Source organism: Dermacentor silvarum, chromosome 8 (assembly GCF_013339745.2).
Source record: "Dermacentor silvarum isolate Dsil-2018 chromosome 8, BIME_Dsil_1.4, whole genome shotgun sequence".
In the NCBI taxonomy this organism is placed as follows: domain Eukaryota; kingdom Metazoa; phylum Arthropoda; class Arachnida; order Ixodida; family Ixodidae; genus Dermacentor; species Dermacentor silvarum.
The window spans coordinates 163,620,695-163,646,364 of NC_051161.1; the positions used below are offsets into that span (position 1 = coordinate 163,620,695).

Sequence of the window (25,670 nt, forward strand, 5' to 3'; positions counted from 1 at the left end):
TTACGGTCCAGCAGTAAGTGATGATCGCCCTCGATGACGCCCTCCATGTCTGCAGGCACTTCGGTACAGACGGAAATCATTACGCTGGAGCGAGGCGGAACGGTGACTTGTTCTCCAAGCACATTCAAGGCATGGTAACTGACGTTTGTATCCGGTGGCATCACGTTGTACGTTGAAAGCGTTATCGACTTCGACCTTAAGTCGATGACTGCACCGTGTTGGTTTAGAAAGTCCATGCCTAGCATGATATCCCTGGAGCAGTGCTCCAGGATTACGAAGCTCGCCGGGTAAGTGCGGTTGTTTGCCGTGACTCGCGCTGTGCAGATCCGAGCCAGCGTTATTATGTGTCAAGTAATAGACAGCGCCAGAATATACACGGGACCAAACGACGAGTAACGAGACAGACACAGGGCGCACTAACAACTGAAGGTTTATTCACAAAAAGCGCAGAATATGTATACTGGCTGAACATGAATAAACACAAAAAGGATACTGTCACTTGCATCACATGGCCAAGCCTACTGCGCGCGAAATGGGGATCTAGTAAGGAATCTGATATCCTTATCCGAGAGTATGACGGAGGGCATGCTAACACAGGACTCATCCAGCTTTTTTATTTACAGGGCTTCAACAATCTCCCTTGTTAGTCTGTCTGCTGATTTGAACATGATGCTGGTATTTTCCATTAAAGCAGCGCAGCCGCAGTTCCTACAATGAATGCCTAGATGCCCTGATATTGTCTTTGTTGTGTTGTACTTATGTTCTTTCAATCTCTCATTTAGGCACCTTCCCGTTTGGCCTATGTAAGATGCACCGCAATTCAAAGGAATTGAATAGACCACGTTTTTCGCGCAGTGCACAGGCTTATCTCGATGATTCCTTGTACATACAGATGCCTTGCTTCCTTCATTAACCGCTCTGCACATTTTTGCGAGCTTTTCCGGTGCGGTAAAAACAACTTTTACTCCTGCCCTTTCCGCTACTTTCTTCAGGTTATGCGAAATAGAATGTATGTAGGGAATGGCGGACACATTCTTCGTGCCTTGTTGTGCTCCCGCATGGTTGGCGTTATTGCCTTGCTTCTTGAGTCTGAGCATCTTTTCTGCAACTGCAGAGAGCAATGTTCGCGGATACCCCGCTTCAGTTAGGCGACGTACTTGCTCGTCGAAACTTCTTCTCATGCGATGAACGCATGATTTCTTTAGGACATTATAAAAGGATGAGTGAACTATACCGCGCTTTACGAGCTTTGAATGAGAAGAGTGAAACATCAGAATTGGTTTCTTTGCTCTAGGCTGGAACTCCCAGCAGACAAGTTTGGATGAGAAATGCAGCCCTAAATCAAGAAACCGTAAATGACAGTCAACTGGAAGCTCGTAGGTTATTACTAAAGGTGCTAGGCACTCACTAAAGACTGAAATTATCTCGGAAGACTGCTTTTGCAGGTCTTCTTCGTCACACTCTAAGACCACTAAAAAATCATCAACAAATCTAAACACACGTAGTACATGCATGGCTGATAGGCGCTGTTGCAACAGCCTGTCTAATTTCGCTAAAAAGATGTCACTCAGAACGGGAGCAATGCAAGATCCAATACAGATGCCGCCCTTCTGTAAAAAAGTGTCTCCCTTCCATTCAACATGAGTAGAGCCAAGGTATGTGCTTAGCAGCTCCAAGAACGAGCTTACGGCTATACCTGCAGCATTTTGGAAGGCCACCACCCCGTAGCTGTCTATGCAGTCTGCTACGGTAGTTAGAAGGGCATTTTGTGGTATCGAATAATACAGATCTTTGATGTCTATTGAAAAAGCACTCATCTGCAAGATTTCATTTTTTGCAAGGAAGCATACTACATCTTCAGAATTTCTTACTTTGAACGGGTCATTTATCAACAATTTGTCTAACTGCTGCTTCAAGTACAAGGATAAGGATTTTTGCCATGCTCGGTTTTCCGATACAATTACGCGCAGAGGGCATTCAGGTTTATGGGTCTTAGCTGAAAAAAACACGTCAAGACTTAGTACCTTATTAGCACTGATAGCACTGGACAGCTTGATGAGATTTAGCCTTTTACACAGATTTAAGGCTTTGGCTCTAATCTTCGGCAGAGATACATTCGCGCACTGCTTAAACGTTGAAGCTAATGCGTCGGATGCCTTTGACAAGTACATCGACTTGGGCATCACCGCCTTCCTTATCCGCTGGTAGTAGAGATAGTGAATGTTCTTTCAGGTAAGTTACAGTCTTACGCACTGGAAAGTTTCTTTTTGAGGATCCACAGCGAATCAGCACATCTACACCTTCGGCTGCACATCGGTCTTGCTCTGCTTCGGGCGCACGTCTAGACAGTTTCTAGACCACCGCAGCGATGGCCTAGCGGTAGAGCATCCGCCTCGTATGCGGGAGGTACCGAGTTCAAATCCCGGTGGCGCCGTGAATCCACCGGTTTTCCTCATGGGTAGAGATGTCCCCTGGCCTGGTGCTAGGCTGTCGTAGCGGTCCACATCTCGAAAGAGGGCCCAATAGAGATTTCAGCTGTTGTCTCTGGGCGCCTCTTGTCCAACCACAGACGGCCTTGTAGACGAGCATCCGCCGCGGCTGTGGGAGGCAAGTGTTGCCGCCGGGTACCTACCGCTAAAATAGGTACAAGCGCGCTCCCGGCCTGGTGCTCGGCCATTATGGGACCTGAACGCTTGGAAAGGGGTGTTTTACCTAAACCCGAAGGTGCCCCCATCTCAATAGGTGCTTGGGGCGCCACATGGGAAATGACCGCCATGGGAGCGGCCCAGACACCACTTGATTTCAGTGCTCACGTTGGTTTCGACGGGAATTCAGGGCGCAGGCTCCTTTCCCAAGCGTATCACCCCTGCAGGAAGCCGAACGCCAGGCCGGGGTACGCTTGTACCCTTTTGAACCAGTGGGTGCCCGGCGGCGGTGAGAATCGAACGTGGTCTATTCAATTCCTTTGAATTGCGGTGCATCTTACATAGGCCAAACGGGAAGGTGCCTAAATGAGAGATTGAAAGAACATAAGTACAACACAACAAAGACAATATCAGGACATCTAGGCATTCATTGTAGGGACTGCGGCTGCGCTGCTTTAATGGAAAATACCAGCATCATGTTCAAATCAGCAGACAGACTAACAAGGGAGATTGTTGAAGCCCTGGAAATAAAAAAGCTGGATGAGTCATGTGTTAGCATGCCCTCCGTCATACTCTCGGATAAGGATATCAGATTCCTTACTAGATCCCCATTTCGCGCGCAGTCGGCTTGGCCATGTGATGCAAGTGACAGTTTCCTTTTTGTGTTTATTCATGTTCAGCCAGTATACATATACTGCGCTTTTTGTGAATAAGCCTTCAGTTGTTAGTGCGCCCTGTGTCTGTCTCGTTACTCGTCATTTGGTCCCGTGTATATTCTGGCGCTGTCTATTACTGATGATAAAGAACCAACTTGCCCAAAAACACGTCCTTACCTGTTATTATGTGGCCTCCCGCTGTCCGGATATCGGGTCCTTGCCAGGCAGTTTTCACCTTCTTTAACTTGGCGGCGAACGCACCACTGAAGACGGAATAGTCGGCGCCAATGTCGACGAGAGCGGTGCCGTTATGACAATCGATGAGCACGTCTAGATCGGTAGACCGGCGTCTGGCGTTGCCGTTAATTCGTGGCGTCGTATCACGGCTGCGTCGGCTTGCTCTGCTGCTGCTAGGTCGCGTCGGAAGGTCTTCTTTCGGCGGCGAAGTGCTGTCAAGGCTGTTGCTAGGCGGCATGCTGATATCTCGTCGTGATGATTCGCGAATCGTCGTCGTCGGCGGCCTTGGAGGATCTTAGGCATTGCGTCGTACAGCAACCGCACCTCCTTCGGTTGCTGCCTTTAGTTTCCCGGGTAAGGGCTGGGAGATCGGCTCCGGGTGGAACCGGTGTACAGACGGCGATGCGGCGAGATGTAGCGACCTGGTGACGGCGAGCGTGAGGGTCGTCGTGGTTACCACTGGGCTTCGGCGAGGTAGTCGGTGATGTCGCGCGGTCGTTCACCTCGCACTGGACGCGGCGCGTTGACGGCGAACCCTCGTAGGCCCATCTCGCGGTATGGGCATCAGTGGTAGACATGGCCGGCTTCCCCACAGTGATAGCAGAGCGGGCGGGCGTGCTGGCGGCGGCGGCGGTGGACGAAGGAACTACGGCGTTACGGGGCCCTGGCGCGAGCGCGGTGGGGGCCTTGACGACGGGCAACGGCGGCGTAGGTCATCGCTTCCGGCTGGGGTTGCGGCGATTCGGGAAGTCCTAGCGATTGCTGGATTTCCTCCCGCACGATATCGGCAATGGAAGCAACTTGAGGCTGCGACGACGGTAGCAACTTCTGCAGCTCTTCGCGTACTATCGCCCTGATGGTGTCTCGTAGGTCGTGGGAAAGTCCTTGGACTTCGGCGTACTGTAGCGTCGAACGGCGATTGTATTGCCGGTTGCGCATGTCCAGTGCTTTCTGGATCGTCGTAGCCTCCGAGAGAAAGTCTTGGACTGTCGTTGGTGGATCCGCACCAGTCCGGCGAATAGCTCCTACTTAACTCCCCGCATGAGCAAGCGAACTTTCTTGTCTTCTGGCATAGCTGGGTCGGCGTGCCGGAATAATCAAGTCAATACTTCTGTGTACATACCGATGCTCTCATTCGGGAGCTGCACCCGGTTTTCCAGCAAGGCTGCAGCTCTTTCTTTACGGACAACGCTCATGAAGGTGTCCAGGAATGCGGCTCGGATGAGGTCCCAGGTTGTTAGTGCAAGCCCCCTATTCTCAAACCAGGTTCTGGCGCCGTCTTCAAGCGAGAAGTAAACATGGCGCAGCTTGTCGTCGCAGTCCCACTTGTTGAACGTAGCGACCCGGTCGTATGCCTCCAGCCAGCTTTCGGGGTCTTCACATGGCGAACCGCGGAAAGTCGGCGGCTCCCCGGGTTGTTGCATCACGATTGCAGATTTTGGCGCAGGGGCTGTCATGGTAGCTGCTGCCGAGGTCGTGACTTTTGTCCTCTTGGTCTTGTCGGGTAGGGGTTCGTACTCCGGTGGCAGGTTCAACAGCCTACGGCTAGCTCGCTGGTCGGGGTAGGCGTCGACACCTTCTGGACGGTTTGGGCTTGGTTCACGGCTGGACGGGGGAGTCCGGTACAAGGACATAAAAGCACCTTCACCAGATGTCACGTAGTAGTGACGCTGAAGTAGACAGTCGTAAAACTGTGTATAACGAAACTGATTCTTTATTGGGCGAACCTGTGCCCGCAAAAGCAAGCTGCACTCAAAGCACAACGAAAGCGGCGAACACAATCGGCGATCGTCGAAATCTGATCAGCGGTGAAATGCGTCGGCTTTTATACATGAGTCATCGAATGTTCCTGAATAGTCTCTGGTACCCCCAGTGTCTTCCAGAAGGTTCTAGACAATTCGCGTCGGCCATACAATCAGATAACATAAGCGTCAGAGAAAACAGGCAATGGAAAGAAGCATCGATAACGTTCTAGAAACTTCCGATACAGGCACGTCCTGCGCCGAGCGATAACATTTAACCGGTGGAAATGTTATCGGTGCTTAGCCGGTGGAAAGCGGCCACCGGTGAAAGATAAACATGTATACGTGTCAATATCAGTCACGAGGGAGGTCATGAGGATATCTTCTTCTTTAATTAATTCTATGGAATTAGAGTCAATTTAATCAAAGATGGAGGAGATATGCTTGAAAAGCTTGCGGCCCTTTATACACTATGTCTCACGACTTCAAGTCTACCAGAAAGCTGGAGAACGCCACCATTATTCTCATCCATAAGATGAGTATAAAGCTCATCTCATGAATAGATGAGATGAGCTTTCAGTATTGTATAAAATATTCACCGAGATAATTTCCAATAGCATCATCATCATCATCATCAGCCTATATATTATGTCACATAGCAGGACGCAGGCCTCTCCCTGCGATCTCCAATTACCCTTCTTGCGCTAGCGTATTCCAACTTGCGCCTGCAAATTTCCTAACTTCATCATCCCATCTGGTTTTCTGCCGACATCGACTGCGCTTCCCTTCTCTTGGTATCCATTCTGTAGCCATAAAGGTCCACCGGTTATCCATCCTACGCATTACATAGCCTGCCCAGCTCCATTTGTTCCGCTTAATGTCAACTAGAATATCGGCTATCCCCGTTTGTTCTCTGATCAACACCGCTCTCTTCCTGTCTCCAATAGCATCAAGGCAACACTTAATTTCAGCCAACCAAGAGAACAGGCTGGCTTCAGGAAGGGATATTCTACGATGGATCATATCCATGTCATCAATGAGGTAATAGAGAAATCGGCGGAGTACAGTCAGCCTCTCTATATGGCTTTTGTAGATTATGAAAAAACATTTGATTCAGTAGAGATACCAGCAGTCATAGAGAAATTGCGTAATCAAGGGGCACAGGAGGCATACGTGAATATCTTGGCAAATATCTACAAGGATTGCACGACAACCTTGCTTCTCCACAACAAAAGTAGAAAGTTACCTATCAAGAAGGGGGTTGTGGGAGTAAACGGTCTGTGTAGTTCAATAAAGAGCGTTTAGGGGACGCTTCAGTTGGGAGCGCACCTTGGGTCTTGATGACTTGCGCCTCTGTCTCGCTGTATCGAACCCGAATGTAACACAAGTTACGACATGGTGTCGGAAGTGTAAAATGCGAGCAGAGCGAAGAGTAACGACCGCAGTTAAAGGAGAGACCACGCTGAACGAGGTTTCACTGACTGACGGCGAAATGAAGAGGCACAAGTGGATGCGGGAGGGAGGATGACTAAAGTCCCTAGATGTTCTGAAAGCAAAAAAAATATCTAGGGATTTTAAGGACGACATGGCGGCCATGTGGAAGCCCAGCCAAACGTGGGTCAGTCGCGCACCATAGGGGTAGCCGGAATTACAAGGCCAGGTGAATGCCTAATTCAACGCGTCCAGAGTGCGTCAAAGAGGAACTGACGAGAATTTTCCATTCAGCCTGAGCAACGAACACAACGAGAACCGCCACGACAACGGTCAAGAAGAGATCACAATGGCGACAGGTAGTCCCCGGCAGACGCAACCGGACACCGGGTTCGCGCCACCAGCACCGTTGGACTTCCAGAGACCAGAAAAGTGGACAGCATGGCGGCAACGTTTCATGCGATACAGGCGAGTCTCGCGTTTGACAGAGCAAGATGGAGCGGATCAAGTCGACGCTCTAATTTATTGTCTCGCGGGACACGTGGAGGATATTCTAGCGGCGTCGACCAAGAAGAGCAGGAAGACTTTGGTAAAATGATTGACATGCTAGAAAATCATTTCATCGGTGATAGAAATATCAGATATGAAAGAGCAAGGTTTAATCAGAGGCGACAAGAACCTGGAGAGACAGTGGAAGCGTTTGCAACTGCTTTGCACAAACTGGTGTCCTGCTGCGGGTACGGAGCTCTAAAAGGTGAAATGGTCCATGACAGGCTAGTTGTGGGCTTACATGATGCAAAGTTGTCGAAAACGTTACAAAGCTATTCAGATCTCACGTTAAAGAAGGCTGTACAAAAAGCCCCACAGACAGAAGCGCTTCGCAAGCCACAAACTATTGTAAGACAGCAAACTGGAGAAATGGCTGTCGATTTCATGCGACGACTCAGTAGTGGAACTCCTCCAAAGCCGAACAAACAAAATTGGTTGCCAAAGCCGAGGAAAATGCAGCATGGCTGTGGCAGATGTTGTGGACATGAGCCCCATGACAAAACCAGTTGCCCGGCATCGAAGACGAAATGCCAATCTTGTGGGAAAAAGGGGCACTGGACAAAAATGCTACGAACTAAAACACTAGGAGAAATAAAAGAAGACGCAACGTCAACACAGATATGGACTTTGGAAACCCTGCGTTCGAACAAAACGGCAGAGGCGTGGAGAAAGGTGATCTACATTGACGGAGAACAGATGAGCTTCAAGATAGGCACGGGAGCAGATGCAAATGCAGTACCACCGGGCATAGTGACTACTTTGAAAACTGTTATTTCAACCACGGTAAAAATGTATGGCCCCGGGGTACAGCCGCTAAAAGTACTAGGCAAGCTAACCACCGTGCTTAGTGGCCGCGAAAACAGCTTCCATGATGAGCAGTATGTAATGAAAGGCCTAGACGAGGTTCTCCTTGGACGTCGTGCAAGTTTGGGTTTGAAAATTGTGCAACTTCTACAGCCGGTCACGGAAGATCGACGAGAGAAGTACAGAGCGAAATTCCCTGAACTATTCACGGGTCTTGGCGAAATGCAAGGAGAATACCAGATCAAGCTCAATGCAAACGCCAGTCGAGTATCCGTCAGTACTTCCCGCAGAGTACCCTTGGCATTGCTTGGCGAGGTCGAGGCCTAGCTGAAAGACATGGAGAGCAAAGACATCATCCTAAAAGTGGAAGTGCTCATCCGTGGTGCTCTGCGATGGTAGTAGTTCCCAAATCCAATGGCGAAGTCAAAATTTGTGTCGATCTGACGAACCTCAATAAAGCCATCGAAAGCGAGAAACTCATCCTTCCATCAGTGGAAGAAACATTAGAAAGACTGTCAGGAGCCAAGTTCTTTTCTAAACTGGACGCAAAAGCCGGATTTTGGAGGTCAAACTCTCTGAAAATTCACAATTGCTCACAACATTCATAACCCCATTTGGAAGGTATTACTTTCAAATGTTGCCTTTAGGGATATCCTCAGCGCCTGAACACTTCCAGAGGAGGATGACTCAGATTCTGGAAGGCATAATAGGAGTAGTGTGTCACATGAATATCTCTAGAGGTTGGAATGCGCAACATTTTACACGAGAGACACAGATGAGGAACACACACAACAGAGCGCTTGCAACAATCGATTCATTCTTTTGTTAGCGCAATAAATACTGGAAGACACTCGAAGGGGGAGAGCGACAGAAACTTTACAAACAGGGCCATCCACCAATACCAAGCCGGCTTTGTCGCATAATTTTTTTTTCTTTTTTTCTGCACTCGACATCGCAAAAAGGAACGCGGATACCAAATTGCAGATCAGCGCGTGAGGAAATCTATTTCTTTTGCACTAAGGGAGACGGTTGGCATGCTTACGCACATACTTCCCACACGCGCGATCTCAGCGGCTTCAATTATCTCTCGAGTCATTTGGCTACCATGCTTGCTCACAATCTTGCGTTTTTTCAAAAAATCGCCGATATCCGCAATCTCTACAATGTATCCCAAGATGTCTGGCGACTGCTTTGGAAACATTATACTCATGCTCCTTTAATCTTTTGTTTAGACATCGTCCAGTCTGTCCGATGTACTATCTGCCGCACTTAACTGGAACAGAATATACCACTCCTTCAGTACAGTCGAAGAACTTCTTTCTGTGTTTTGTTTCACAGCCTCGTTTCTGTGTGGCACCTGGGTTTACGTTCGCACACATGCTCAGCAATATTACCGGTGCGGAAAACACCACTTTTACATCGCATTTTTTGTCAATTTTCTTTACACGGTGCGCGATCGAATGATTGTACGGCATCACCACTATTTTTTCACGTCGACCAAGAAGAGTAGGAAGACTTTGGTAAAATGATTGACATGCTAGAAAATCATTTCATCGGTAATAGAAATATCAGATATGAAAGAGCAAGGCTTAATCAGAGGCGATAAGAACCTGGAGAGACAGTGGAAGCGTTTGCAACTGCTTTGCACAAACTGGTGTCCTACTGCGGGTACGGAGCTCTAAAAGATGAAATGGTCCATGACAGGCTAGTTGTGGGCTTACATGATGCAAAGTTGTCGAAAACGTTACAAAGCTATTCAGATCTCACGTTAAAGAAGGCTGTACAAAAAGCCCCACAGACAGAAGGGCTTCGCAAGCCACAAACTATTGTAAGACAGCAAACTGGAGAAATGGCTGTCGATTTCATGCGACGACTGAGTAGTGGAACTCCTCCAAAGCCGAACAAACAAAATTGGTTGCCAAAGCCGAGGAAAATGCAGCATGGCTGTGGCAGATGTTGTGGACATGAGCCCCATGACAAAACCAGTTGCCCGGCATCGAAGACGAAATGCCAATCTTGTGGAAAAAAAGGGCACTGGAGAAAAATGCTACGAACTAAAACACTAGGAGAACACTTTGCTCAGCAATATTACCGGTGCGGAAAACACCACTTTTACATCGCATTTTTTGTCAATTTTCTTTACACGGTGCGCGATCGAATGAATGTACTATTTTTTCCACTGTTTTTTCACGTGTGCTTGAACCGCGGGGTTCCCTCCCAGATAATTATGCCTTGGCTCCAACTTCCTTGAGCAATGATTGTGCCACAGATATTATTACATGGAAAGGATAACCTGCCGCCGTGAGCCTGCGTGTTTGCTCCCAAAAGCTGTCAGCAATGCTATGATGCCACGATTTTTGTAACGCGTCTTTGTAGCAAGACTTAACAATGGCTTGTTTTACCGCTTTCGAATGCGCGGATTCAAATGGCAAAAGAGGCTTATTTGCGCGCGGTTCGTAATCCAACAGCGATAACTCAAGCCTAAACCTAGTTTTAAGTCAAGAAACCTAATTGATCCACCGTCTGGCTCTTCATTTGTGATCACCAATGGCTCTAGACACTCTCTGAAAATACTTTCTAGGTGTGTCAATGGCAACTGAGTCCTGTTATCACCATTTTCCACTAAAACTAAGTAATCGTCCACAAACCTGAACACACGAGCAACCCGTGAGTTCATGAGCCGCTCCTCCAGGGTTCTGTCAATGTTGACTAGGAACAAGTCGCTCAGAATTGGTGCGATAGACGAACCTATACATTGAAGTAGAGCTCCAAGTCGGGCTAGTTGGTTGACATGCATAGTATATTTTAACTGCGCTAACCCACACGGACAAGGACGAGGCAGACAAGACGTGCGCAGACTCGCAACTTAATGTTTATTGGGTGAAAATGACATACATACAGAGAAAAATGAACACATCTGATTGGCGATCCAACCATGTATATGTTGACATGACACAGTAGCATCTAAAAACGCCATCTCGCAATCAGCTAGTGACACCGAAGGTTCGCTTACACACCCACGTGTAGTCTTTATCATAAATGCCTCAAACAGCTCCCTAGTACTACGGTCGCTTTTACGGTACAAAATTCTAGTTTAGGAAGTGGGAGGCAAGTTTCCTTGTTTAGTTTTTTACAGTCATTACAATGCTTAGCCACGTGGGAATAACCATCTGAAGTGCTATTTTTTTTTTGTCCTTTCAGCCGAACATTATTACACCTAGCCGTCTGACCGATGTATACACACCCACAAGAAAAAGGAAATTCATACACAACTGCGCAGGCGCAGGAGACGATGGTTGACCCTTGCTTATTCTCAATCTTGCAGACAAAAAGGCTGTGGTTAGATGCCCTGTAAATCACATTCATTACTCTAGCACATCAACACGACATTTTCTGAGAGGCTGAGAATACGACGCTGACCCCTTACCGCTGCGCTACATTCTTCAAATTGTGTGCAACTTTGGGCTGGTACGGAATCACAGCAAACGCGCTTTTTCTTTATTAGTGCGGGGTGTGTGCACACAACTACTTTTAACTTTCCTTACTAGTCTATCACATGTTGCTCCAATTACAGATTTTGGGTATGCAGCATTCGTCCAGCAACATCTTCCTGGCTAAAGTGGATAGGACTGTTAATACAACAGTCTGTAGTATGGCTACCCATGTCTTTCGTTATGTCGATGATTACCTGATTTTTGTAGACGGAAGTAGGGTTGAAGAACTCCCTCTTCAAGTGAAGGAAGCCTTTTGTAGGTCGGGACTGGGCCTCAATTTTACTACAGAACTTCCCCACGAGAATGAATTGGAATTTGTAGACATACGTCTGCGTTTTGAGTTATTCCATACATGATGGTTTTTTCGACCAAGGTCCCATAAGTCCCCCCTCAATTTTTCCTCCAGGCATTCGAAGATTGTAAAGAGTGGAACTGCCTTGTCGTTCATAGATGCAGCAGTACAGAAGTCATGCCCCCACGTAGTAACGGAAAGTGTTAGTTTCCAAGTGACTAGGCTGACGAATACCCAAAATGGTATTCCCAAAATCTGTAATTGGAGCAACATGTGATAGACTAGTAAGGAAAGTTAAAAGTAATGGTGTGCACGCACCCCGCACTAATAAAGAAAAAAGCGCGTTTGCTGTAATTCCGTACCAGCCCAAAGTTGGACACAATTTGAAGAATGTAGCGCAGCGGCATGGCGTCAGCGTCGTATTCTCAGCCCCTCAGAAAATGTCACGTTTATGTGCTAGAGTAATGAATGTGATTTACAGGGCATCTAACCACAGCCCTTGTGTCTGCAAGATTGAGCATAAGCAAGGGTCAACCGTTGTCCCCTGCGCGTGCGCAGTAGCGTATGAATTTCCTTTTTCTTGTGGGGTGTGTATACATCGGCCAGACGGCTAGGTGTAATAATGTTCGGCTAGAAGGACATAAAAAATAGCACTTTATATTGGTTATTCCCACGTGGCTAAGCATTGTAATGACTATAAAAAGCTAAACAAGGAAACTTGCCTCCCACTTCTTAAACAAACTAGAATTTTGTACCATAAAAGCGACCGTAGTACTAGGGAGCTGTTTGAGGCATTTATGATAAAGACTACACGTGGGTGTGTAAGCGAACCTTCGGTGTCACTAGCTGATTGCGAGATGGCGTTTTTAGATGCTACTGTGTGACGTCAACATATCCATGGTTGGATCGCCAATCAGATGTATTCATTTTTCTCTGTATGTATGTCATTTTCACCCAAAAAACATTAAGTTGCGAGTTTGCGCACGTCTTGTCTCCCTCGTCCTTGTCCATGTGGGTTAGCGCAGTTAAAATATACATGAACTTATACATATTCCTAGTTGCCGAATGAAAATGTCTCCATTCCAAAACGCGTAGGTAGATCTTAAATACATAGACCACAACTCTAAAAAGGCTTCAACATGCATCTGTCAATCATTCTGAAAAGCAACGTTTCCGTAATTGTCAATACATTGTTCAATGCACAGCAAGAGCTCTTTGTGAGGAATTGAGTAATATAAGTCTTTGACGTCAAAAGAGTAGGCCAAATACCCCTTGCCAGAATTTCTTTGTAGGAACGCAAGAACTTGCTCAGAATTTTTTATTAAGAAGGGGTCATCAACTTCCAGCAATTTTAACTTGCTCTGCAGGAATGAGGCTACCGACAACTACCAGGTGTCTTTAGCAGTGACAATTACCCTAAGCAGGCAGTCCACTTTATGGGTCTTTGCTGTGAAGAACATTTGTAAGCAAAATTTTCTTTTTTTATCAATTGACGTATTCAGATTATCTAGCTTCCATCTGGCGCACAACTTCTTGGCTTCATTTTTTACTTTAGACAAGCAGACACTGGTGTGGCAGTCAAAAGTCGCTTTGATGGCTTCACCTGCTTTCGATAAATACAATTCTTTAGGTAACACCAAGAAGCCTCCTTCTTTATCCGCCGGAACTAAGGCCAGCGAATGCTTCTTCAGGAAGGACACTGTTTTTCTGACAGGAACAACATTCTTAGGTGGCTTCTATCTCACGAAAACGTCGATGCCTTCGGACAAACAGCGGTCCGTTTCACTTTCCGGTGCCAACTTGGAGACTTGCTTGACGATACCCAGAAAGGCCGGTGGCGAGAGCTTAGGTTGAACAGCAAACTTTCGTCCCCTCGAGAGAACGTCCTGGATGGGTTCCGGTAGTGTCAGCTCGCTTCGTATGTGGACAGGAGCCGTTGAAGAGGCAGTCTTTCGCTTCATCGACGCTCGTAGCTGCGAAAGCGTCTGCATCCACATGCATTCAGCTGTCGCATCAGCCAAGTTCCTAACACTACGCCAGTCCTGCTTGCCTCTTGGTGAACCTGACCCATGCACACGTAAGAAGAGGCAGTCTCTGAAGAACCGTGCTTGCTTGTGGCTTTCGGAGTGCAGAAACTTGCATATCCGCATCCCCTTTGACTGCGACGGTGCAAAGCCCCCGAAGACAAGTAGTACTTTTGGAGGTTGCTGGTTCATCCGTATGTGCAAAGCCATACTTCGTGCTCGGCAGACTGAAATGGCAATAAATGTCACGAGAAGGGTAGGATGAACATAAAGACAATTGAAAGGGCCCATTGAAGTGGAGACGAAACTTGCCAAGGTTAAAGACTGGGCGTGTTGGTATAGCAGATTTCTAGAGGTTGGAATGCGGAACATTTTAGACGAGAGACACCGATGAGGAACACACATGACAGAGCGCTACACAACACGACAGTGAAATTCTTCAGTGAAGTTCTTGGGCCACCAAAATGTGACCCAAAAACTTCAGTGAAGTTCTTGGGTCACATCCTGTGTGAAAACGGGATTCAACCAGATTCAGGAAGAGTGAAAGCAATAGTAGATTTTCTCATACCATGCACGGTAACAGAGCTGCGTCAGTTTATTGGCATGGCAAGCCAAGTGGGAAAGTTTTTACTGAACCTGTCCGACAAGATGAGACACCTCAGAGAACGCCTCAGAAAAAAAAAACATGGAGTGGAGGTGGGATGTGCAACTACACCGGGTGAAGAAAGCCATCCAAGATGCAGCGGTACTCGCTGTGTATGACCCCCAACAACAGATGATAGTTGCTGCAGATGCCTCTTCCTCTGGTCTTGGTGCTGTGTTATTGCAGGAGGAGAAGGATGGTAGTGTAAAACCAGTTGCTTTTGCGTCGAAAGGACTCAGCGAAACGAAGTGCAGGTTTGCTCAAATCGAGAAAGAACGCTTCGAAAAGTTCCTTATAGGGACGAAGTTTCATGTGCAAACCAACCACAGACCTCTGATTCCACTGCTTGCAGATCGAGACCTACACAAGATCCCAGCAAGAATTCAGAGATTCAAGCTGAGACTCATGAGTTTTGACTATTCCATCGAGCATGTTCCTGAGAAAGAGATGTGGACAGCAGATGCACTCTCCAGAGCCCCAGTAGAACCTGCAGAGAGCATGGAAGAGGAAGTTGAGGCATATGTTCAGGCAGTGACAGGATTGCTACCAGCATCGAGCAGCTACCTAAAAGAAATAGAGTATGCACAGAGGAACGATCCAGTGTGACGACAGATAATGGAATACGGCACTAAAAGCTGGCAAAGCAAGAACAGAATTCCACCTGAGCTAGCCTCGTATTTCAAATACAGAGACAGTATGACAGTGCAAGACAATATGCCGGTAAAAGACAACAGGTTGGTGATCCCAAAGACTCTCTGGAAGAAAGTGCATGCTTTGCCAACTGCACGCGGAACATCAAGGGATGTCAAAGTGTAGAGAAAGGGCAAACATGTCAGTGTGGTGGCCGGGGCTAAGTGCTAAAATTCAAGAGATTGTTGCGAACTGTACCACCTGTATTCAAGAACGGACTCCGAGAGGAATAGAACCCCTGATAGCGTTGGAGCGACCAGATTATTCGGGGCAGAAAGTTGACCCCAACCGGACTGAAGAAGCGGGTGTCTTCTCAAGATGTGGTCGACGCATTCTGAGACCAACAAGATTCCGGGACTGACCGTCTCTTCCGACTGAGGAAGAGAGATGTGGGATTAAACAGGCTGTGTAGTTCAATAAAGAGCGTTGAGGGGTGCTTGAGTTGGCAGCACACTTTGGGTCTTAATGACGTGCGTCTCTGTCGCGCTGTATCGAACCCGAATGTAACACAAGTTAAGACAGGGGTCAGGCAAGGAGACTCAATCTCTCCAACGCTATTCACTCCATGCTTAGAAGTAAGTATTCAAGCCCTTAGAGTGGGAAGGCTTAGGAATGAGGATCAACTGCGAATATCTCAGCAACCTTCGGTTTGCCGATGACGTTGTCCTATTCAGCAACAATGGGGACGAATTACAGTGAGGACCTTAACCGAGAAAGTGTAAGGGTGCGCTTGAAGATTAATATGCAGCAGACAAACATAATGTTGAATAGCCTGTCAAGGGAACAAGAATTCAGGACCGCCAGTCAGCCTCTACAGTCTGTAAAGTAGTATATTTATCTAGGTCAATTACTCACATGGGATTCTGATCAGGATAAAGAAATTTACAGAACAATAAAATTGGGCTGGAGTGCATACGGCAGGCATTACCAAATCCTGACTGGGAGTTTACCGCTGTCGTTGAAAAGAAAAGTGTACGATCATTGGATTCTACCGGCGCTAACATATGGGGCAGAAACTTGGAGATTAACAAAGAATCTCGAGAACAAGTTAAGGAACGCACAAAAAACGCTGGAACAATAAATGTTAGGATTAACGTTAAGAGACAGGAAGAGAGCGTGTGGATCAGAGAGCAAACGGGGATAGCCGATATTCTAGTTGACATTAAGAGGGAAAATGAAGCTGGGCAGGCCATAGAATGCGTAGGATGAATAACCGATGCATCATCAGTCAGTCAGAGAATGGATACCAAGAGAAGGGAAGCGCAGTCATGGAGGGCAGAAAAGTAGGTGGGGTAGTGAAATTAGGAAATCTGCATGCGCGAATTGGAATCAGCTAGCCAAAGACAGGGATAATTGGAGATCACAGGGAAAGGCCTTCGTCCTGCAGTGGACATAAATATAGGCTGATGATGATGATGAAGATGTGAACATGGGTTTCCACGATAACGTCGATGTAATTCGAAATTAACTACCGCTCCCGGTTTTGGATTTGCGAACTTTCCAGCCCACTAGTCTATTTCAGATTGTGCGTCTGAAACACAAAGAAATTAAATTTTTTCTGCAATCATGTATCATAGATGCACACAGAATTACCATTCATTACGTTTATCAAGCGATTCATGAATCTTGCAGGAAGTTTAAAGTCAATTGGTAATTTTTGCAAGTGGCGCAACAGAGGGAACACATTATCAATGTCAGAGAAATAGCTCACCCTATTGTGTCTTATTATGTTAATGTGAAAACATCATTCAAGTCGTTCTTCTAATAAAAGAAAGGCATATTTAAAATTTCATGTGCATCATTATCATCACCATCATCACCAGCCTGTATTTATGCCCACTGCAAGATGAAGGCCCCTCCCTGCGATCTCCAATTACCCCTGCCTTGCGCTAGCTGATTCAAACTTGCTCCTGCAAATTTCCTAACTTCATCATCCCACCTAGTTTTCTGCCGTCCTCGACTGCGCTTCCCTTCTCTTGGTATCCATTCTGAAGCTCTAACGATCCACTGGTTATCCATCCTACGCACAACATCACCTGCCCAGGTCCATTTTTTCCCCCTTAATGTCAACTAGAATATCGGTTATCCCCGTTTGTTCTCTGATCCACACCGCTCTCTTCTTGTATCTTAACGTTAAGCCTAACAGGTTTCGTTCCATCGCTCTTTGTGCGGTCTTTAACTTGTTCTCGAGCTTATTTGTTAACCTCCAAGTTTCTGCCCCATATGTTAGCACCGGTAGGATGCAATGATTGTACACTTTTCTTTTCAACGAATGTGGTAAGCTCCCAGTCAGGATTTGGTAATGCCTACCGTATATATGCACTCCAACCCAGTTTTATTCGTCTGTAAACTTACTTTTCATGATCAGGGTCCAAAGTGAATAGTTTACCTAGATAAACGTACTCCTTTATAAACTGGATAGGCTCACTTGACCCTCACTCCTAAGCCTTCCCAGTCTAAGAGCTTGAATACTAATCATGGATGGAATAGCATTGCAGAGATTTTGTCTCCTTGCCTAACCCCATTCTTGATAGGTAACTTTCTACTTTTGTTGTGGAGAACCAAGGAATCATTGTATATGCGTGCATATGCGTGTCGTATTAGAGGAATGGCAAATGTGGAAAGCTTGAACAATGTACATTTCAAGATTTAAGCGAAATTTCTCGTTAAAGAGAAATCTTTTGCTCGTTGAGCTCCTTTCTTAGTAGATTGGAATGCAGACGTAGTTATTGTCAGCAGCTAATGTTCCGACTTTGGCGAGGCATGTTGCTTGAAACGGCAAAGTTAAAACATAGTGAAACTATGAAGTTGATTTGCAATTTATGTAGAAAATTCTTTTTAAAAAGTTTTGAAAACCACAAAAACCCTCATAAAAACAAGAATCAACTCTGCAAAGCTGAAAAGCTGCAATAAAAACATTATCACCGTTCCGTAATCTGCATCCACAACCATATCCGAGGCAGACAGTATTGGTGCATTATACATGGCTCTTCAATGAACAAGTTATTTTGGAGAACGTTTGTTAAACCTCTGAAAAAAATTAACTGTTTGTATTAATATGCAATTAATCACATTTGTCTGCTGACACAATGGCGATACCTGTTTTTGGTGCCCTGGTATAGGTTTTTTAAACGTCGAGGTAGGATTTGTTTAAAGGGGACCTAAACCACCACTCTGGCTTAGTGAAATAACATAGTCCGCGGGTAGCGGACTATGTTATTTCACCTGTTGTGAACATCTCAGCCAAGTTCTGCTGTCATACGCGGTCCTTGGAGTTTGCAAGCGGAGCGCGAAATCACCTTTTTCTCAAACGCTCTCGTTTCAAAACCCCATGATCCTCGCTCTTTTCTGTGCGCTTTATTTCGTAATAAAGCGCACTCTATTAGGCGGCTGCTATTGGTCACTGCGGTCGGCTACACCGCGGCCGCCACGAGGTGTCGCTACAAGTCCAGTGACTCTCTGCGGCTCTCTGAGGACAGCCGCGTTTGGCTTACGTTTAGCGCGGCGTAGGCACCAAATCGGAAATTTCAATTGCGCGCAACGGGGACGTCTCGGACGTCACGGTGACGTCTCCGCCGTAGCCTTCGCAGTGCAAGGGTTTGGAGGAGGAAGGGGAGCACAATGGAAGCCGTGTTTGATTGTCGATAACTCCGCTTCTGCTGAACGCATTGAAGTCCTTTTTGCGGCAAAGTGATTCTGAAATAGCCTATTTTCACTTCAAATGTCTGTCTCCACTTCAATCAAAAGTGGTTTAGGGCTTCTTTAAACATACAAATTGCGGAAGATATTGTAAACATTACAAACCCTAAATAAGAAAATCTACATAAAGTCACTGTAAATAAGCATTCCCCCTCTATTACAACATATTTTATTGAATTTTGTCAAGCCGTTTTCTCATAAAACCATTTCCGCGTTCAACTTGCATGCCAATCTGCAGTATCGGAGTTTGCCTCAAGCTGAAGCTTCTTTAAAGAATGACGAAAAAAAACCTATTACAGCCAGTACAGCCTGCATGTGATGTTATAGCGTTTACTCTCACCAGTAAGTCAGCACTATGATCGCAGATGCCTATGTTAGTCGGATCGATGGATTTATAATGCCTATGTAATAGTACATACTCTTAAAATTGTTGTCTGATATTATTTGGCACTTCCAGCTTAGTCGGTGACTGGCGTTTACTTCATTGCAGACTACTACTGGGCATCATCCTGCACGGCTCGACCAGCTACGGCTCTGCTTTTTGTTTGTCTGCTGGGTCATGGAGTGCGGCGACTCAAGTAATTCACCAGACAAGCGTACTTGTCCCGGCGTTGGCTAAAACGATATCCACTGTTAGAGCCCTCCTGACAGATTTAAGCTTTCATTTTCAAGTGAACCCCTGCAGGACTCTGCTCGGGCGGACTATGTGATGCAAATGCCACTGGAAGAACAGCCATACGTGCTGAGGACTTCCACGGATACAAAAGGCTGTCCGCCTTCACGGACGTGTCATCTTATGTCTTATGCGTAAAAGGGTGGAAGTAATGATTAGCTGTCATTTGTGTTTGATAATAAAACTGCTAAGCCTGATCAAGCCTTACAGCTGCAACTTACATGTCTGGCGCACTGCGTTTGCAGGCACATTAACTAGATGGCGCCACCATACTGGCGGAGGCTCGGGTCGTCTGCCCCTGCGCGCTTGGGAGCACTTTAGGGCATCTTTCCGCTACCCGATAGCAAGCGCTTGCGTGGCTCAGTGGTAGAGTATCCGCCTCCCAAGCAATGGGCCTGGGCTCGATCCCGGCGGAGAGCGGGTACTTTTTTCGCATTTCGAGCGATAGCGGTTACGCGGCGGCGGCCACGGCGGACAACGACGCCAACCGAAACGGCTATTGGAATAAGCCCATAACAGCTTACGCTGTAAAACAATCTTTGAGTTGACGGAAGCAGTCCATAAGAAAATACGCATTTGGGAGTGCCTTATCGGAATGCCCTGTTAAAACATCTCTACTCCTAACTCAACCTTTTCAGCTTATTTCGTCACTCATATCTCATCTTTGCTGCCACCAGATGCTACGGTGTATGATTTCTTCTTAATGGAACCGGTTATTTTAATACGACAGCAATTATATATGGACACTCCACGGGTATTTGGCCGTTGGCGTCAGTGTCAGCGTAGTCGTGATGTCCCCTATAAAGCCCAAGGGCGATAACCCCGTCGCTGCGCGCCATCGGCAGTACTTGCGAGGAAAAGCGCGCGAGGGGAACCGAAAGTATAGCGGCTCAATATGGCGCACGCAGGAGCGGAAAGCAGACAGGAAACCTTCTGTAGCGCGCAAAGCCGTGGTGGAATGGGAGGTGGGTGTGGCGTTGTTCTCTGGCCGCAACTGCGTACGTTGCGCAGCCGCACGCTGTAGCTCCCGCCTTATCTTGAAAGCGATCTGCAGACGGCTCATACCTTTGTGCGTGCTGTGGCCTCTCCGCTCAGTTCGCGCTGAAGCGATAGAGAACACGAAGGTCACTTCGCTCGCTACTGCTGCCGCCATTCCTGATGCCAGCGTTTTGACGGCGAGTGACCGCGGTCATCGAGTGGGATGTGTCGATCTTTGCCTGTGCGCGCTGGCACCATGCTTGTTAATTGAGTTAGTAAGCAAATGGTTGCAAGTTTATACAGCCGATAAAACTACTATAATTATCTCGTATGGCTATCGACAAATTTGCTATACCAGTCGATGCTTCGCCTTTCGGGCGAGACTGCGACATTCTTGCCATGAATAGCATACGCAACCTCACTATGTTATTTGAAAGTGAATTTTTCTCCAAGTGAAGATGGTATAAATCCCAAGTTTCTAAAACAAAACATTGAATCGTTATCGGTAATTTTGTCTAAGCTGTTCTCATAGTCCCTGGATTCCTTACTACTGCCAGAAGACTGGAAGCTTTCGAACGAGTTTCCTCTACACAATTCTGATAACGCTCATAATCCTAACAACTACAGGCCAATATCATTAAACAGCATGCCATGCAATTTCCGCCCGAAAGACGAAGCATCGATTGCGATAGCAAATTAATACACAGCTATAAGAAGTCCACTTTCTGGAAAATATTTCTTTTTTTATTTAATCATCATAGCTTTAGAAAAACTACCCATGTGAAACCCAGACCTTATATTTCATCACGGATTTGTTTTCTGTGTAAGAGCATCAATCATTGATTGTACTTTTATGGATTTCGCTACAGGCATTTGATTCCCTTTCCCACAAGTTACAACTTCTAAAGCTTAGTCTGATTAACTCTGACCATCATGTCTTGAAGTTGATCGAGCGTTTTCTTTATAATCGCACGCGCTTGAATATAGCTAACGATAAGAAATCACCTTCAAACAAGGTAACATCTCGCGTGCCATAAGGGTCGATATTGGGACCCCTACTGTTTCTACTCTATATTGCCATAAGGTAACGAGCTGCGGCGAGCACGAGCCAGTATTATGGCAAGGAGAGAAGTTTTAGTTTTTGGGGTCAGCCATCTTCTTGGCTAGTGCTTGTCTCTGCCCGTGCAGTCCTTGTTGCTATAAATACCTTCTGTTGCACGTGACAAACTGGTGGAGGTGCTGGGTAGTCCCAGCAAATGTCCTACACGCCTCCTGGTAGCCCTGTCCCTGCAGTGACAACACCTGTTCACCGGGCCAGCCGAAGAGTCCGAGAATTGCCTCCTGAGCCTGGACCTCTTCCCTAGACTACGTCAGCGACACACCAAAGCGGTATGGAAGGCACTACTGCTGCTGCTCACTATACGCTACAGAAATTGCCAAAAGTTTTTCATGGTTCCATCCTTGAGGACGTCGAAGACTGGTTGGCTCAGTTCGAACGCGTCGCTGATTTCAATGGGTGGACCGATGCGAACAAGCTGAAGAATGTGTACTTTAGCCTGGAGGATGGCGCTCGCACCTGGTACGAGAACCGCGAACCCTTCTTGTCGTGGAGCGACTTCTGTCGTCATCTGCGGGGAATTAGTTACGCCAATGCTGATCGCTGTGAACGCGCCGAGCGGGCCATTTAGTCGCGCATCCAAATACCCAATGAAAGTGTGATGATGTACGTTGAGGACATGACGCGCCTCTTTCATCGCGCTGACTCGAACATGGCAGAAGATAGGAAGCTCCGCCACTTAATGCGAGGGGTTAAGGAGCAGCTTTTCGCTGGTCTCGTTCGGAGTCCCCTGACGACTGTGGCCGAGTTCTTAACGGAAGCCACGACTATGGAAAAAGTGCTTCTGCAGCGGTCAGCAGTGTACGACCGGCTAATCAGCGTCGCGTCATCGATGGATCAGACCGGAGCTGCCGGAGGTAGCATCAACACTGACTCCCTCTGCGACCTCATCCGATCAGTGGTACGCGACGAGCTGCAAGGAGTTCACTGCCCGCCTCAGCCTACTGCGGGGTCCATATCCAGCCTCATCAGGAACGAGGTACAGCATACTCTGCAAGTCCCGCTTGTCAGTGAGATCACGCCACATGTGCCGACGGAGCTTCGGCGCGCATCATACGCGGAAGCTGCGAGCCGGTGTATTCCTGCTTCTCCGCGCTTCTTGCGCCCGACGTCTCACGATACACTTCCATCAGTGCAACCGATCCAGCACTTGGAGAGCCACCAACCGCTTTAAAGAAAATCGAACGTGTGGCGCACACCGGACAGGCGACCGCTGTGTTATCACTGTGGCGAAGTCGGACATGTATACCGTGAATGCCCGTATCGCCGCCTTGGACTTCAGGGTTTTGCCGTCGACTCTCCAAGGCCAAGATTCGGTGAAAGACCAAGAGCAATTGAGGAATACCTGTCTCAACAGCGCATGCCACTGCCCTTGCGACGGCAGTCACGGTCACCGTCGCCGAGACGATTTTCCCCAAATTCCCGGAGCTCCCCAGTGGCGGCGCAGGGGCGTTCGCCAAGCCCTAGACGGGAAAACTAAAGACAGCGACCTTCGGGGCAGAGGCCGCTGATAATAGACGCGAGCAAGACCTCCCAGCGACGCGACCAGGTACCGGCAGTGATTCGACGACAACTGAACTCGGAAGCCGACTGTCTATAGATATACCTGTGGTGCTCGACGGTCACCATGAAGTCAGTGCGTTATTGGACACAGGGGCTGATTACTCGATCGTGAGCCGAAAACTAGCGACACAACTGAAGAAAGTAGTTACGCCTTGGTACGGAACACAAGCCGCGTTTACATGAACGCGACAACTGGCGCATCGCATCGCATCACATTAATTTTCTAGTGCATCGCATCCATATAAAGGGGGATAATGCGCTAGGAAAGCGCGTCGCATTAATGCGTCAGGCAGGGGTGGATTGAGACGCGTAAGTCGACTTTCGCAATGCATGTAAACGCGATTACAGCGCATTAGGAATTATAGGAAATACAATTTGCTGTGGATCTGTTGGGCGCTCGCCGAGCTGCTTCGTGGCGTGACGCCGGAAGCGTCTGCAAGCGCTGCTTTGCGTTCAATGTGCGTGTGCCGCCACCAGCGCACCAGGGGTGATGCGCTACATGTAAACGCTCGCGCATCGCATTACACGTGATGCGCTAGGAAATGTGATGCGCTACTGCAGTGGTGCACCGACGGGGGGGGATTCGGGGGTTGGAACCCCCCCCCCCCCTGAGGCCGACTTAACCCCCCCCCCCCCTTTTGTTAACCCCTTTTCTTTCCTTACGCATTTGAGTACTGCAATTAAGATGTAAGACGCGCAATCGTCTGCACACTCGCAAAAAGCGCATTTTTGGATAATGTCTCGTGAAGAAATCGAAATTAGTGCTGTTTAGATGGTATTGGCAAACTGTAAACCCCCCCCCCCCCCCCCTGGCAGAGATCCTGGGTGCGCTACTGCGCTACTGTCGCATTCTGTCGCATTCATGTAAACGCTGCTACAAATTCGTACTGCCGGCGCACATGTAGTCACCCCACTTGTTATGTGCACACTCAGAGTTAACATTCGTGGGCGTACGTTTCTCTCCAGTTTCCTTGTACTTCGCGAATGTTCCCGAGACATCACCCTGGGAATCGACTTTCTACGGGAATATGGTGCTATTATCTACCTGCGGGAGCGCACCGTGACCTTCTCAACAGAGAGAGCAGCAGACAAAACCGACGACATCCATCTCAGCACGTTTCGCGTTTATGCCGACAACGTCGCATTACCCCCGCGTTCGAGTGTCCTCGTTGATGTCGTGTACGACAAGTTACGTGACGGTGAGGCAGTCGCTGAAGGCAACTTGTCGCTCTTGCTTACACTAGGTCTCTGCGCCGCTCGCAGCCTCGTCACGCTTCGTGACAGATGTTCTACGCTGCTTGTGACGAATTTTAGTAATGAGTACCGTCACCTTTTTCCTCGCACTGCCATCGCTCTCGTCTACCCCATAACGGAGACTGCTGAATGTTTTACGTCTGCATCACTGGACAGTGCTCTCCAATCGACACCGGGGGCCGCGACTGCATCACTTGGCAAAGTAGACATTAATTCGGCTCTACCGGAGGAACAACGAGTAGCGCTGCATGAATTGCTGCTTCAATTCGAAGAATGTTTCGCCTCATCCTCTAAGGTGCATCAGACGCCCATCACGAAACACCGAATCATAACGTATACCGACGTCTCGCCCATAAAACAACCGCCTTACGGAGCTTCGGCCAAAGAACGGGACGCGATACAAACGCAAGTCGAAGAGATGCTTCAGGACGATGTTATACAGCCTTCCAAAAGTCCCTAGTCATCGCCGTCGTCCTCGTGAAGAAGAAGGACGGAACACTACGTTTCTGCGTTGACTATAGGCGGCTAAACAGCGTGGCTAAAAAAGACGTCTATCCACTGCCCCGCATCGATGATTCACTCGACAGACTGCGACGCGCCAAGTATTTTTCATCTATAGATTTGAAAAGCGGATACTGGCCGATTGAAGTTGATGAACGAGATCGTGAGAAAACTTCCTTTGTTACACCGGATGGCCGGTATAAATTCAAAGTGCTCCCTTTCGGCTTGTGTTCTGCACCTGCGACATTCCAAAGAATTATGGACACTGTTCTCACCGGTCTGAAGTGGCATACTTGCGTCATTTATCTTGATGACGTCGTCGTATTTTCGGCGACTTTAGAGGAACACCTGAATCGTCTGAAGACTGTGCTGGACGCTCTCCGCGCCGCTAACCTCAGGCTGAAGCCAGAGAAATGCCACTTCGGTTTTAAAGAACTTAAGTTTCTCGGCCATGTTGTGAGCGCGGATGGCGTTCGGCCTGACCATGACAAGACCACCGCCGTAGCCTCGTTTCCTGTTCCCCGTGACAACAAAGCCGTCCGTCACTTTCTGGGGCTCTGCGCATACAATCGCCGCTTCATCGCCAATTTTTCTAGGATTGCCGAACCTCTGACTCGCCTCACACGAGAAGATATACGATTTGTCTGGAATGAAGAGCAGGACGCGGCTTTCAACGAG

At 47.7% G+C, this 25,670-nt stretch overlaps 1 protein-coding gene across 1 annotated transcript in view; it reads left to right on the forward strand.

Moving 5' to 3' along the window:
* The window catches only part of LOC119461814 (UPF0462 protein C4orf33 homolog), a 169,271-nt gene extending 149,495 nt beyond the window's left edge, over positions 1 to 19,776 (forward strand). The window contains exon 9 of the mRNA XM_037723192.2: positions 19,397 to 19,776. Within this exon, the coding sequence (XP_037579120.2) occupies positions 19,397 to 19,488 (92 nt within the window). The 3' untranslated portion in view covers positions 19,489 to 19,776. The remainder of the gene's footprint in view (positions 1 to 19,396) is intronic.
* The last annotated feature ends 5,894 nt before the right edge of the window (positions 19,777 to 25,670 follow it).